At 46.5% G+C, this 15,060-nt stretch overlaps 1 protein-coding gene across 1 annotated transcript in view; it reads left to right on the forward strand.

Moving 5' to 3' along the window:
- Window positions 1–14,618: 14,618 nt before the first annotated feature.
- Window positions 14,619–15,060, forward strand: part of TP53RK (TP53 regulating kinase) — a 3,931-nt gene continuing 3,489 nt past the window's right edge. Inside the window, exon 1 of the mRNA XM_021713991.1 lies at window positions 14,619–15,030. Within this exon, the coding sequence (XP_021569666.1) occupies window positions 14,619–15,030 (412 nt within the window). The remainder of the gene's footprint in view (window positions 15,031–15,060) is intronic.

Raw genomic sequence — 15,060 nt, forward strand, 5'->3', positions numbered from 1 at the left:
TTATTTTTTTTAACACATGGGTATTGGCAAAATCATCTTACAAACTGGATACAACCCAGAGGTACCAGTATCCACATCGGGTTGAGTGGGTGGGACAGAGGCAACCTCAGCAATGCTTCCCACGTGTCCTAAGCATTGCCCAGAGTGGCAGGGAGTCTTTGAACCTGACTGAGCCATCGGAAAGGATGATGATGTGCCGGACAGCTTCCATTTGCCCCTCTGTATTTGTAATTGTCAGCTGTTGCCATAAAAGTGCTGCATAACAAATAAATAATGACAAAAGAACCCCACAAAGCCTCAGGGATGTAGAACAATATTTCCTCATCTCCCAGGATCTGTGGAGTTCTCGCCCATATCAGCAATTGGGTGGGTTTTCTTGTTTGCCTGCAGGTTGGCTCTGCTCCACATATGTCTCTCATCCTGACAGTCAGGATGCTTTGGGTGGCAAGTGACAGAGACCTCAAAGCGGCTTAAGCAAAAAAGAAATGTATTGGTTCACATACGTTTTTTTAAAAAATCTGCTTCAGGCATGGTTGAATCTAGGCTCAAGGGGTATCATCAAAATTCTGCGATTCTCTGCTTCTTCTAATTGGGATTCCCTTTCAGGAAGGTTTACTGGAGGAGCCCCAGAGTCAAATGCTCACAGTTTATTTCCTTAAATATAAAGAGAGCATCTCTTTTCAGAGTGCTATTTCCAAAGTTTATAATTGAGTCTCATGGGCTGGCCTAGGATGCATGGGCATCTAAAAATCAATATCACAGCTGGAAGCTGGTGGATTATGCTAATGACTGGGTCTGATTCACATGGAAGATGAGTGGTTCACTCTTACATTCAATTATTAATTCAACAAGTATCTATTCAGTGCTTATTGTAGGCTAGGAACTTTTCTAAGTGCAAGGAATGCAGAAATCACCCCCAGCAGAGAAAAATTCTGGTTCCCCCAGAGATCACATCTTCCTGGAGGGAGACAGACAAGAAAAGATAAACACGGCCGAGCTCAGTGGCTCAGCCTGTAATCCCAGCACTTTGGAAGGCTGAGGCGAGTGGATTGCCTGAGCCCGTGGGTTCTAGATCCACCCAGGCAACTTGGCGAGACCTCGTCTCTACAATAAATCAAAAATTAGCTGGGCATGGTAGCGTGTGCCTGTAGTTCCACCTACTTGGAAGGCTGAAGCAGAAGGATTGCTGGAGCCCAGTGGGTCGAGGCTGCGGTGGCTGGGAGCATGTGACTGCACTCCAGTCTGGGTGACAGAGTGAGACTCCAACTCAAAAAAAAAAAAAAGAAAGAAAAAAGAAAAGAAAGATAAACACATCAAATGTGCATATACCCAATAATAATCAAGCCTGTGGAGAAAAAACAAGCGAGGAAAGAGGATGGGGTTGTAAGAGTGGCGGTGTTGCCATTTCTAATAGGGTGGGTAGGGACGTTCTCCACGTGAGTACAGATCTGAATGCCTGAAAGAAGGAGCATCAGGATATCTGTGGGGGCTGGCATTCAAAGTGGAAACAGTGCATGGGCCCTGAGGCAGCAGTGTGTCTGGTGTGTCCGAGGAAGAGCAGGGTGACCGGGATGACCGGAGCAGAGTGAGTGGAGGAGGCATGAGGCAGGAGAGGAGGGCGGCAGGGGAGGGGTAGGGATTGGTGGGACCTGAGTGGCTCAGACAAGACCAGTAACCAGGTCTTCTGCTCTGGTGCAGTGCACCCTGCTCCTCTCCAAGCAGGCTCCTCTGTGTAACCTTTGACTCCCTGCCTCATCCCTGTGGCTCAATGACCCTTCGTGGTCACCCTCCCTGGCCCTGCGTTTTCCCTTCCCTCTGGTTCCCTAATGCTAGGCTTGCACCATTGCAGACGATCCTGTATCCATGGACAATGGCAGCGTGATCGTCTGTTACTGAACGCTGCTAGGCGACTTGACACAGTCATACGGTTGTCCCCTATCCGGACAGCACTTTAGTTTGCAAAATCTTCATACAATGCTCAAACTTAACTTTTGTAAGAACCCGTGGGAGCAGTAGAATTAATCCTGTTCTGTAGCTGTGGAGACGGAGGCACAGGGTTTCTCAAGCTCAGCCGAAGAATTATTTGTAGCTGGGAGCTGCTCTGTGCTCTGTGGGATGTTCAGCGGCATCACTGGCCTCTGTCCACTAGATGGCAGCACCCTCTCCACTCCTCCCCTTGCCACAGTTCCCCGGGAGGCAAAATCGCCTCCATTGGCTCAGAACCGCGGGACAATTGGATTCAGGTAGTGTAATGGCTCTAAGGAGAGATACTGTATGTGATTTGATGGAAGTGTCCTCAAAGTCAGGAAGGATGTGGTCATGATCAATGGAGTTCCAGTAACCACTTTGTACCATGAGGAGGCCTTGAGACGGGAAACATCAACATAGCAGGTACCTGAGTTTTAAACTCTGTGGTATATGATTCCAGCCCTGAACCCACCACCTCTACACTTCAAAGATAAAATGCTAGGTTCGAGTGACTGCTATTTGGGGCTTTCGTACTGTTCCCAAATCAAATATTTTTAAACAAAAGGATAAAAAGGTTTTCACAATAGAAGGTTTTCACAATAAAAGGATAAAAAGAGTAGAGGAAATGAGGCTAAAAGAATTCATCACTTTAAAAATTATTATTCCACCACATTCATGTAATGAGAAGTATAAGGTTCTGGAGTTAGATTCTAGGGGTGGGATGGGGGGTTGGGCTGGCATTGCTTCTAGTCACTTCTTGTTCTCTCCCACCCACTCTCCCCCTAACTCCCCATCACTGCACTAGTCCTCATTCCTGTAACAGCTGACCCTTTGCTCTGACAATGTTAGAGCTGTGCACTTAGGAGATATGAGTGGTTATGTTTATTGGAGAGTAGTGGAGAGTTGCTACCATCCAGAACTTGCTTCAACTTAAAATTCAGCATTACAGTCCTAAAAGGCGTCAGCCTCCCCCACAACAGCAGATTCTGGCCTGCCAACCTGAGATGGGTTCCTCCTCTCCCTGCCTGGCATTCACTTTCCCTTCTCCTGGAAGAAGCTCTGATGCTCTTTTGAGAGCCACACCTTCCTGACTCTCCACATGAATTCTGCCTGTGCGGGCCGCCCTTCTCTTCTTCCCAGACCCAGATCTGGCCAATCAGTCTTTTCCATGTCTACAGTGACCATTGTGTAACTCAAGGCAGACCAATGAGAACTGATCCTGGGAATGTTGCTAGAACCAATGGGGGAGAAAAAAGGTGTAGTAGATTTCTGAAGATAGCAAAATAGCAAATCCCAAATATGTCCACATTCTAATCTCTGGAAACTGTGAATACAGAGGATGCCAACAAAATGGATATGCATTTTAAGAAAGGAAAAACTATTAAAACTGTAATATTCAACATATACTAATAACAAAAGATGAAAGCATGTCATGTTTGACTTCTGCAATTACAAGAGGTGCTCAAAGTGGTTACCATCAGCATCCAGACACTTCTGATTATGGCAAACATCTCTTAACATCCCTTAAAAATTTGTATACTTTTTTTTTTTGAGTTGGAGTCTCACTCTGTCACCCAGACTGGAGTGCAGTGGCACGCTCCTGGCCACCGCAGCCTCGACCTGCTGGGCTCCGGCGATCCTTCCGCCTCAGCCTTCCAAGGAGCTGGAACTACAGTTATGTGCTACCACACCCGGCTAATTTTTTTTTGATTTCTTGTAGAGATGAGGTCTCGTCAAGTTGCCCAGGCGGGTCTCGAACCTGCGGGCTCAGGCAATTCACTCACCTCGGCCTCCCAAAGCGTGGGATTACAGGCTGAGCCACCGAACCCAGCCAAAATTTGTATACTTTTTTTTGGCACCCCTGGTATATTAGGCTACACAGCAAAGGGGAGTTAAGGTTGCAGAGAAAATTCAAGTTGCTAATCAATGGACACTGGGATGGGGAATGCTTCACTGGATTAGCCAGGTGGGCCTCATGTCATCAAAAGGAGGCTTAAAAGTGGAGGAGGAAGGCAGGAGACAAGAGGGAGAGTTGGACAGACAGCAGCCTAAGGACCTGGCCAGAGGTTACTGGCCTTGAAGACAGAGGAAAGGAGCCATGAGCCAAGGAGTGTGGGCTGCCTCTGGGAAGGAAGGAAGGAAGGAAGGAAGGAAGGAAGGAAGGAAGGAAGGAAGGAAGAAAGAAAACAGCAAGAAAACAGTCCCTACCCCCCCAGAACCTCCAGAAAGGACCACAGCCCTGCTGACACCTTGGTTTTACCCAGTGAGACCACTTTCAGACATCTGATCTCTAGATTATAAGATAATAAATGTTGCTCAAGTTACTAAGAGTGCCGGTCATTTGTTACAGCAGCAATGAGAAATTGATACAGAAGGATCTGACCCATCTGCTGGGTTGCTGGGCTGGCAGATACGGCGCTCATCGAGAGAAAGGAGCTTTCCTGGGGACAAAGCCCTCCAGAAGACAGTGATGCTGAGAGGCAGCTGGACAAGATGTGGGAGCCCCTGGGTATAGCCGCGTTTAAAATGAATTCCTCCTTGTGTGAACACTGAAGGTTTGTTTCTGTCCCATGCCGCCACCATGGTCATGAAGAAGGCAGAATGCGCCCCACTGGGCAGGCACTGGCAGTGCTGTGCTCAGTCCGTTTGCCCCTTGATGCAGACAAGTATCTCCGCCTTGAAATATATTTTAAAGGTTTTTTGTTTTTTTTTTTGAGTTGGAGTCTCACTCTGTCGCCCAGACTGGAGGGCAGTGGCCGCTCCCAGCCACTGCAGCCTCGACCTGCTGGGCTCTGGCGATCCTCCCGACTCAGCCTTCCAAGTAACTGGACTACAGGCGTGCGCTACCACGCCCGGCTAATTTTTTGATTTATTGTAGAGACGAGGTCTCACCAAGTTGCCCAGGTGGGTCTCGAACCCGCGGGCTCGGGTAATCCACTCACCTTAGCCTCCCAAGGCGCGGGATTACAGGCTGAGCCACCGAGCCTGGCTTAAAGGTTTTTTAAAGTTATTATTTTTTCTCTCTTACTCCTAAAAATGTGACCTTGAAGCACACCTTAGAAGTTAATTTTCTCCCTTTTCTCATGAGACATTCCCTTGCACCACACACACCTATTTAGCCATATGTTGGTTTAGAAATTCCTGGGATTATCCTTGTAACATACCAGATGTGAAGACCCAGGTGTGAAACTCTCTCACCCTTAGAGATGGCTTCAAGGCGATTCATCTACTACCTGGCCGTAGCTGAGACGGAATCAGGCAGCAGCCCAGATGGACAATGACTCAAGACAGACACTGGAATGAGATGTGCAGACCCTACACTCCACCCAGCTCCCCATGTCCAGCTTGCCTCTTTAAACCCCTGCACACAGACTCAAAGTTGAGACGAGACATGAACCCAGTCATCTCCTCAACTGCTGGCATCTGAATAAAATGGCTTATTTCTACCACACCTCATCTTGTGTGTATTTGGGGGTCTCACTATGCTGCCCAGGTTGGTCTTGAACTCCTGGGCTCAAGTGATCCTCCTGCCTCAGCCTCCTGAGTAGCTGGGACTACAGGCATGTGTCAACTGGCTGGTTAGAGCTCCTTTCTTTAATCCCCAGATTATCACTTTCTCCTTGGACTCTCTTGCTTTGGAGACTCACCAGAACTCCTTCCAAATCATCTCATTTCCTGGTTCAGAGTCTCTCAGACCACCAACCTTGCCTCAAACTAACCTTTGCCTTCCTACTGACATTAAGGTAGCTGGATAAATAAGGAGCTACGCCCCTCCTGAACTCCTTGGCAGTCGGAAAAACAAATGAACAAAAACAGAAGTGGAGACAATATTTGAAATTAAATTTTTATAGTCTTTATCCTGAGTCCGCTCTTAGGCAAGGTCGCCTTTCCTCTGCAGGATGATGTGGGCGTAGAAACACAGACAGGCCTCTTGCCTTGATGAACCTGATATCTATGGGGGAGAGAGATACCAGCTGCAGGGTCACACAGACAGAAAAAAGGAGTCTCAGGCACCAACGAGTTCACAGGGACACTGGAGCTTATAAAAATTGGGTTTCCCTTCCTCTATGAGGTTAGGAAGAGCTTCCCTGAGGAAGCGACAGGAGCTGAAAGTAAAAGAATGCTTAGATGGGTTTTGGTGACGAAGGGAAGAGCACTTCCGGCAGGGAAAACAGCAGGTGCAAAGGCCCTCTGGCAGGAGGGAACACTCAGGAGACAGAGAGAAGGTAAATGTATCTGAGGGGCAGAGAACAAGGGGGGGGGGTGTTGGTGGGAGAATGCGGGGTTCCAGCAGGGCCCTGTGGGCTGAATTAAGGATTGGGTCTTTATCCAATACAACGAGTGCTATTGAAAGGTTTTGAACTGAGTTTCCTGACACAGAAGCCAGAACTAGTCTGACCACAGCAAGCCTGGGTCTTGTAAATATGTTTCCACAGTAGATTTCTAAAGCAGGAGTTCAGACGGATTTGGTAACCATAGAGATGGCTACGTGGACACTAACAATTCTAACAATAAAGCTACACACTTGGGAAACTGAGAGTTATAAAATAGAATGGGTTCTGAATGAGCATTGAGTAGCCTGGGCTGATGGGAGGTGCTAGAAACCACATTACGCCAACATAGAGTCTGGCATCTGAAATGGTGACCTGCCGTGTGTATGAATGAAACCCAGAGCCCACAGAGCCAAGGCGCGGGTGCCATAGCAACTCTGGGACTAAAGGGTCTTTCTCTGGTATATCACAGGGGGCCTCAACGCCTGGGGGTGGGCGAGGGGGGGGAGGAAAGGAAATGAACGTACGGAGTGTCTGTCATCCACTAGGCACCCTCACAATCAATAGCTATTTCATGTTAATAAGCACTTGTCAAAGTAGAACGAATTATCCCCCTCCTGAAGTTGATGAAACCGACACTCCGAGAACCGACGTTGGTGGCCGTGTCCATAGTGCCAGGCGCTGTGGCTGCTTCCCCCACAGCTGTGCCCGCTCCCTTCCACCCCGCGTGTAGAACACATCTCCACCGACCCACTGACGGAGGCTGAAGATGCCAGATCCTCGCTCTCCAGCTTCCTCTGCAGCCAAAAGACTAAGACACAGGGCCCATTGCTGCCAGCCTCCTGCAGGGGAGGTCGGATAGCGAGAGGACGGACTTCCAGGAGAGGATTTTCTTCCAGATAAAAGGAGGCGTGCGGGAAGTAGAGTCTCTCTTCTTTAACCAGATGTTTCTGGGTCCTCATATGACGTGTGGGAATTTGGTGGCCATCTGGAGATCATATGGTGACAAGTATAAGAACCAAAACAGCACCCTGAGGCTGGTGGGGCAGAAGGAGGGAAAGAACCTGGGTCCTTGGTACCATCATGGCGGAATCACACCTGGGACCCCTACCGGCTGCAATTTTATGAGTCTGAATGGCCTTATTGTTTGTGCTAATTAAGCTAATTAATCGACGAATCTCTTACTTGCAGCTTAAAATAGCAACACGGTGAGAGTCTCCTCATTGTCCCCCAGGATCAGCCCTCCCCGACTTGTGAGAATCCCCAAGGCCTGAGCGGAGTCCATGGCGGTCCCGCAAAAGAACGTGTTTCCCAGCTTCCTTTGCAGCTCCTGGGCCACGTGGCTACGTTCTGGCCAATCGGATGTGAGCGGAAGTGACGTGTAACTCCGGGTCAAGCTCTTAGCCGCCCGCCCTCCCGCACCTGGCCCTCTCCACCCTACTTAAGGGTGACGAGGGGAACAGACTCAGAGAGGGAAGCGAGGACTTGAGATGACAGACCTGGACTGTCACATGAGGGAGAAACAAACGTCTCTCCTGTTTAAGCCACTGTTTTAAGGTAACAGTTACAATGGCTTATTCTGTCCTCTAACAACATGATACAGTAACCTAGTCAGGGTTCTTGTTGCAAGCCACACAGGGATGGGGTGGAGGGGAGGCTTCTACAGTGGGAGGTGGCTTCTGTGTCCCCCAGGACGCCACACAGAGGGGAGGGCCTTCCCCCACAAGGAGCAGGGGTTGGATGTTGGGGGGTTAATGGTCACAGCTGCCGTATTAAACGCTCCCTAAATATGATAACTTCCGTTTCTGGAGCGCTGACCACGTGCCCAGCCCAATTCTATGTGCTTTACCTCCAGTTACCCATTTAACCTTGTGAGATGAACATTAGACATAATTTTGTTTTGCAGATGAAGAAACTAAAGCACAGAGAGGTGAAGTAACTCACTCTTCCTCCAACAGGCCAAGTACACTTCTGCCCTGGGGCCCCTCTGCCTGGAAAGATCTTACCCCAGGAATCCATTCACAGGGTTCATATGTCACCTCTTCACTGACACCTTCTCAACCACTTTATTTAAAATGGCACCACTCCCTCCCACTTCCACTCTACTACCCATAGGATGACCGCATAATATGTAATCCAAACTAGGATGTGTTTGAGTAAAAGGGTGCATTAATAATAGTTATGGCCAGGTGTGGTAGCTCATGCCTGTAATCCCAGCACTTTGGCCGAGGTGGGGGGATCACTTGAGCCGAGAAGTTTGAGACCAGCCTAGGCAACATGGCAAGACCTCATCTCTACAAAAAACTCAACAATTAGCTGGGTGTGGTGGCATTCACCTGTAGTTCCAGTTACTCATGAGGCTGAGGCAGAAGGATCATCTGATCCCTAGAGACGGAGGCTGTGGCGAGCTGTGAGCATGCCACTGCGCTTCAGCCTGGATAACAGAGAACCTGATCCAAAGGGGAAAAAAGTTATACCAGGGCAACAGACAGAAATCAGGGCTGTCCCTGATATATGTCATCCTTTCCAACCCCCTCCTCTGCTTGATTTCTCTCTGTAGCACATATGTAGCACATACTACTCCCTATCAACTACATATTTTCCTTATTTATTCATTTATTGTCTGTTTCCACCTACTAGAATATAAACCCCACGAAGGCAGTCATTATTCTCTATTTTGTTTACTGTTCTGTCTCCAGAACCTAGCACAGTGCCTGCATACAGTAGTCACTCAATAAATGAATCAGTGAATAAATGAATGAAATGAGCATGTGGTGCTGATGGGAAGGATGTAAATAGAAGTTTTAAGGTTTCTTTCTGTAACAGACTAAAAAAAGGCCATTTTGGTTATATTAGAACAGCCATTTAGAAAAAAATCTTAGAAACTTGTATTAGGAAACTTTCCTTTGTAATTGAGTCAGGCTGAATGTAGAAGCTGCTTGAATTTAAAAGTGCACATTCCCCCCCCCCCCCCACTGCGCACTGCTCCCCCTTTCCTCTTCTAACCCAGTCTTGCCCAATTGGTCAACAGCTGGGCAGACCAGTTCATTTGATAATTAGGAGACATGAATGAGCTGCACATCTCTAATAAAAGCCTTTGCAAGATTAGAAACGGACTCTGTTGAAACTCCATGTTCCCTCTGTTAGAGGCCAGGACTCTGGAAATAGGGGTTTGTGACAACTGTATTTTAAAATAATTTAAAGCTGTCATTTTTAGATGTTGTGACTTTCTCTTCCTTCCAAATGTTGCAATTGTCTGTCCCTTCCTTTGGAAAACTGGAAAATGTTAACATAGACCTTGCATTATGCTAAAACTGCATGTGGACCTTAAACTTGGGTGGGTGAAGGGTTATGAATCTTTACTGGAATGTGTTTGTGTTGCTGTGAGCAGTTTTTCTGGTAATGATGCTGACTGGTCTCCCTGTAACCTGGTTGCAGAATAAATGAATCCCCTTTTCTCCCAATCTCTGCCTCTCATCTTTAGGTGGCCATGAGGGAAGCAGCTGATTTAATGGATTAGACCATAAAACTTCGGGCTCAGAAGGGGCTCAGGGTTCAAAGGTAGAAGCCTCCTCGCCCACTGGTTGGCAATTCCTGAGCCTAGCCACAGCCAGAGGGGGAGGCCTCAAAGAACCAGGCCTGGCGCAGTCACCCATGCCTCGAAGTGCGGCCCTTCCTGTGGGAAGAGTCCTCTTGGACCAGGCCACCGTCCTATCTCTCAGCTCTGTGTCTGTCCCCAGCCCCAACTTTCTCCAGCACGTGGAGCTGTTGGTCCTTGACCAACCCAGCCCTGCCCTGTGTCTGTTCTCCCTGCCTTGAACCTGAGCACTCCCACCTCCGCCTGACAGCCTTCCAAGACCTTGAAAACTCAGTGAGAGTGAAGGTGCAGGAAACTGACATAGGAGTTTGGCTGAAGTGTCAACAGGCACAAAACCTGGAGAGAAGTCCAGCTAATGGCTAATTTTGAAGGGCTTGTCTCCTACAACCCAGCAGCATCATTTGTGGAAAGATGTTCAAGCCGCTTATGCATGTGATCAAAGATACCTGGATAAGCCTGCTCATTGCAGCAGTTTGTAAGAGAAAACAAACAAAACAAAACAAAACTGAAGAAGAATTAATACTGATAAAATGTTGGTACCAACCAAGGTGATCTACAGATTCTATGTAATGCCTATAAAAATTTTGATGATGTTTTTCACAGATATAGAAAAAAATTTCTACATTTATGTAGAACTACAATAGACCACAATTAGTCAAAGCAATTTTGAACAAAAAGAACAAAGCTGGAGGCAACCACACTACCTGACTTCAAAATATATTACAAAGCTACAGTAATCAAAACAGCATGACACCGGCATAAAAACACACATGTAACCAATAGAACAGAATAGAGAGCCCAGAAATAAATCCATGCATTCATAGCTAATTAATTTTCTTTTCTTTTTCTTTTTTGAGTTGGAGTCTCACTCTGTCACCCAGACTGGAGTGCAGTGGACACTCCCGGCCACCACAGCCTCGACCTGCTGGGCTCCAGTGATCCTTCCACCTCAGTCTTCCAAGTAGTTGGAACTACAGGTGCACGCTACCACACCTGGCTAAGTTTTGATTTATTGTAGAGATGAGGTCTCGCCAAGTTCCCAGGTGGGTCTTGAACCCGTGGGCTCAGGCAATCCGCTCACCTCAGTCTCCCAAAGCGTGGGATTACAGGCTGAGCCACCGAGCCCGGCTTGCCAATTAATTTTCAACAAAGGTGCCAAGAACACACAATGGGGAAAGAAAGTTTCAATAAATAGTATATTGAATATTCAACTAGATATTCATGTGAACGAAAGAAATTAGACCCCTATCTCACACCATATACCAAAAAGACAACTTAAAATAGATTAAAGTTAGCATAAGACCTGAAACTTATTATAGAACTACTAGAAGACAACACAAGGGAAAAACTCCATGACATTGTTCTGGGCAATCATTGTTTTGGATGTGGCCCCCAAAATACAGGCAACAAAAGAAAATAGACAAATGAGATTACATCAAACTAAAAAGCTTCTGCACAGACAAGAAAACAATCGGCAGGGTGAAGAGAAATTACAGAATGAGAGAAAATATTTGCAAGTCATACATCTGATAAGGGATTAACATCCAAAATGTATAAGAAACTCAACTCTGTGGTAATAAAGCAAATAACCTGAATTTAAAAAGATGGGCAAATGATCTGAACAGACATTTCTCAGAAAAAGCCATATAAATGACCAACAGGTACATTTAAAAATGCTTAACATAACCAATTATCAGCGAAACACAAAACTACAATGCGGTATGACCTCACATCTCTTAGAATGGTTATTATCAAAAATACAAAAAAAGTGTTGATGAGGAGAAAAGGGAAGTCTTGCATGATGTTGGTGGGAATGCAAATTAGTACAGCCATCATGGAAAATAGTATAGAGGTTCCTTAAAAAATTAAAAAATAGGCGGGGCTTGGTGGCTCAGCCTGTAATCCCAGCACTTTGGGAGGCCGAGGTGAGTGGATTACCTGAGCCTGAGGGTTCAAGACCAGCCCAGGTAACTTGGCGAGACCTCATCTCTACAATAAATAAAAAACATTAGCCAGAGGTGGTAGCACACGCCTGTAGTTCCCGCTACTTGGAAGGCTAAGGCAGGAGGCTTGCTGGAGCCCAGCAGATCGACGTTCGTGGGTGGCCGTGAGCATGCCACTGTACTCCAGCCTGGGGACAGAGTGAGACTCCAACTCAAAAAAGAAAAAAAATTAACAAATAGAGCTCCTTGAACAATTATCATAATATTATAAGAAAGGTATTGGCAGTAGTGGGAAACTGCAGCGGGAGAGGTGGGATTGGCAGTTGAGGGAAACTGCTAGAGGAGGGAAGAGCACACCTTATCAACAAGGGTACCACCTGCATACTCAACATTTGTATACCTAACCCTGAATTGTACCCCCATCTTTAAAATAAAAAAAGCAAAAAAAAGAACCCCTCCTCCCCCAAATAGAGCTCCTTTGTGATCTAGCAATCCCGCTACCAGGTGTGTATCCACAGGAAATGGAATCAGTATGACCAACAGGCAATTGCCCTCCCACATTCACTGTGGCCTGAGTCACGAGAGCCAAGATACAGAATCAACCTAAGCGTTCATCAGTGGATAATGGATAAAGATGGGATATATGTGCATACACAATGGAGTACTATCCATCCTTTATAAAGAAGGACATCCTGTCGTTCGGGACAATGTGAATGAACCTAACTACGTTAAATGCAACAAGCCAGGCACACAAAGACAAACATGGCATGCTCCCACTTATATAAGGAATGAAAAAACTGAACTCACAGAAGCAGAGAGTAAAGTGGTGCTTCCAAGTAAAGCGAGTCTGGGGAGATAAAAAGATGTTGGTCAAAGGGTACAAAGTTTCAGTTAAAGAGGAGGAATAAGTTCAGTAGATCTATTGTACAACATGGTGACCATATGAGATAATAACAATGCATTGTATTCTTGTAAATTGCTAAGAAAATAGATGTTAAGTGTCCTCATCACAAAAATGATCAGTATGTGGGGTAACACACATGCTAATTTGCTCAGTTGAGCCATTCCACAATGTATACAGATTTCAAAACATGGTGTATGTGACAAATAGATACAATTTTTCATTTGTCCTGGGTACCCTCTACATCTGGCTGTTCATTTGTATCCTTTACAAAGTCTGACAATTAAGTCCACGAATGCATCCTAGCAAGAGTGCTACCTACCTCACTGCTGAATATCACTGCGTTCACCTTTGAAGTACTCCCCTCAGTAAGCTGGGCACCGACACCAGTGCCTAGTCCACCCGTCAAAGCAATTTTGGAACTCTTTTTCTGGAATGACCATCAGAGCTGTTGTCACATAAACCTTGACGTCCTGAATGTCATCAAAATGTCTTCCTTCAACATTTGCTTTATCTTTGGATAAAGAAAAAAGTCACCAGGAGCCAGATCAGGTAAGCAGGGAGGGTATTCCAATACAGTTATTTGTGTACTAGCTAAAAACCCCCTCACAGACAGTGCTGTGTCAGCTGGTTCATTGTCGTGATGGAAGAGCTCCTTCAGGACCATTTTTACACACACCTTTATCTTGCCAAGATTTTCAGTTAAGATTTTCCTAGCTATCTCTCTATCAATGTTTATTTGGTCTGCTATGCTTTTCACAGTCAGTTCACAATTTTGACACAATTCTATGAATTTTTGCAATGTTTTTTCATCATTTCTGCTCATTACTGGCTGTCCTGACCTCTCTTCATCAGAGATGTTTTCTCTCCCCTCAGAAAAACATTTAATCCATTTGTACAATGTCATTTCTTAATGGCATTATCCCCATAAACTTGGACTGTGTCCCTGATTTCACTTCCATTCTTGACAAATTTAACAAGAAATTTAATGTTTGTTCATGTTCTAATTCAAGCTCTGACATTCTTACAACGGCACAAAAAACATGCAACGACAATAATGAATGCCACTCAGCAAGACACTGCCACATGCAGACACGAGTGCAGCTGTGAGACACTGACATACCAAGGTTATGAAACCTTACCCAGCTGTTTGTACAGTGCTGCCCACGTAAGTGCACGGTGACAAGTTCACAAACTTAATGGTCAGACCCCATGACATCTTTTATAATAAAATGGTAACAGTAAATAAAACACTTTCCTAAAAACAAACTGGAAACAACTCCTTAGCAACAAGAAAGTGTGACAGAAGGATGTCATCACAAGACACTGTTGCAGAAGGATGTGGTAGCTCTGCATAAAATGATATGAAAAGCTGCCCACGATAAATTGCTGAGGAGAAAAAAGCAAGTTGCATAATCTCACTAATGCTGGGTTTTTAAAAATCCCACAACTGTAAGTGTGAGCACTCCATAAAAAAACCTGGAAGAAAGCGGTGGTGTAGACTGGAGAGGGGGACAGGCAGGCTTTGATTTTTGTGTGCATGGAAAATTCTGTATTGTGAGAATTTGTTATGGCTCGTATTAGCCTTGTAACAAAACAGGTAGAAACAGAAAGCGTTTGTTAATTAGTCCCAATTCAGTTTAGGTTCTGGGTCTGGAAAACGTTCCTTGATTCCCCCATTTCCCCTCCACAATCTCACCGCCGCCGCCCTCTCTAAGTCTCAGTGTTCTTTTCTGTACAATGAGTTTTCCTCATTTAACCTCACTACTTCTGAAGGCGCTCAATACATGGTACTTATTATTATCTTTGTCGGAATCACGGTTCATAGTCTGACTGCCCCGCCCGACTCCGACTAGTTGTGAGCCCCTCTTGGGGGGAACTTAGGAGTTAAGGGACAAAGAGTTCCAAAAAGACACCAGGAGGTGCAATTTTCCAGGATGGAGCGACTTCTGAAAGGAGCAAAGAGCGTCGGAAATCGTTCTTTGCGAGAAGTGCCGAAGTCTTCCGGAAAGAGCCGAAAAACTGAGAGACTAGGCCCAAAGCCGGCCACGAAAGCTACCGAGAGCTTCCGGAGAGAGCCGAGGAGTCGAGTAGCGAGGCTGACTAAGGTGCCGAGTGAGCACGGAGATAGCCGAAGGGATGAGAGGCGGGGTCACGAGCCTCTCCAGAGAGGCGCCGAAGACTTTGAAAAGAGCCGAAGGTTAGGAGGCGGAACCGCTCCCGTAGGCCGGATGTCGGAGGTGGAGGCGTCGAGTGGCCGAAGAAACCCGAGGGTTTCCGGAGTGAGCCGAAGCCTCGCGACAGTTTCCGGAGAGAGCGGATCGGCTCCGAGCTGCCGCGCCGACCGCAGTCATGGCGGAGGCCGGTGCTGCGGCGGCC

Source organism: Carlito syrichta, unplaced genomic scaffold (assembly GCF_000164805.1).
Source record: "Carlito syrichta isolate Samal-C Ts95f unplaced genomic scaffold, Tarsius_syrichta-2.0.1 Scaffold305137, whole genome shotgun sequence".
NCBI lineage: Eukaryota > Metazoa > Chordata > Mammalia > Primates > Tarsiidae > Carlito > Carlito syrichta.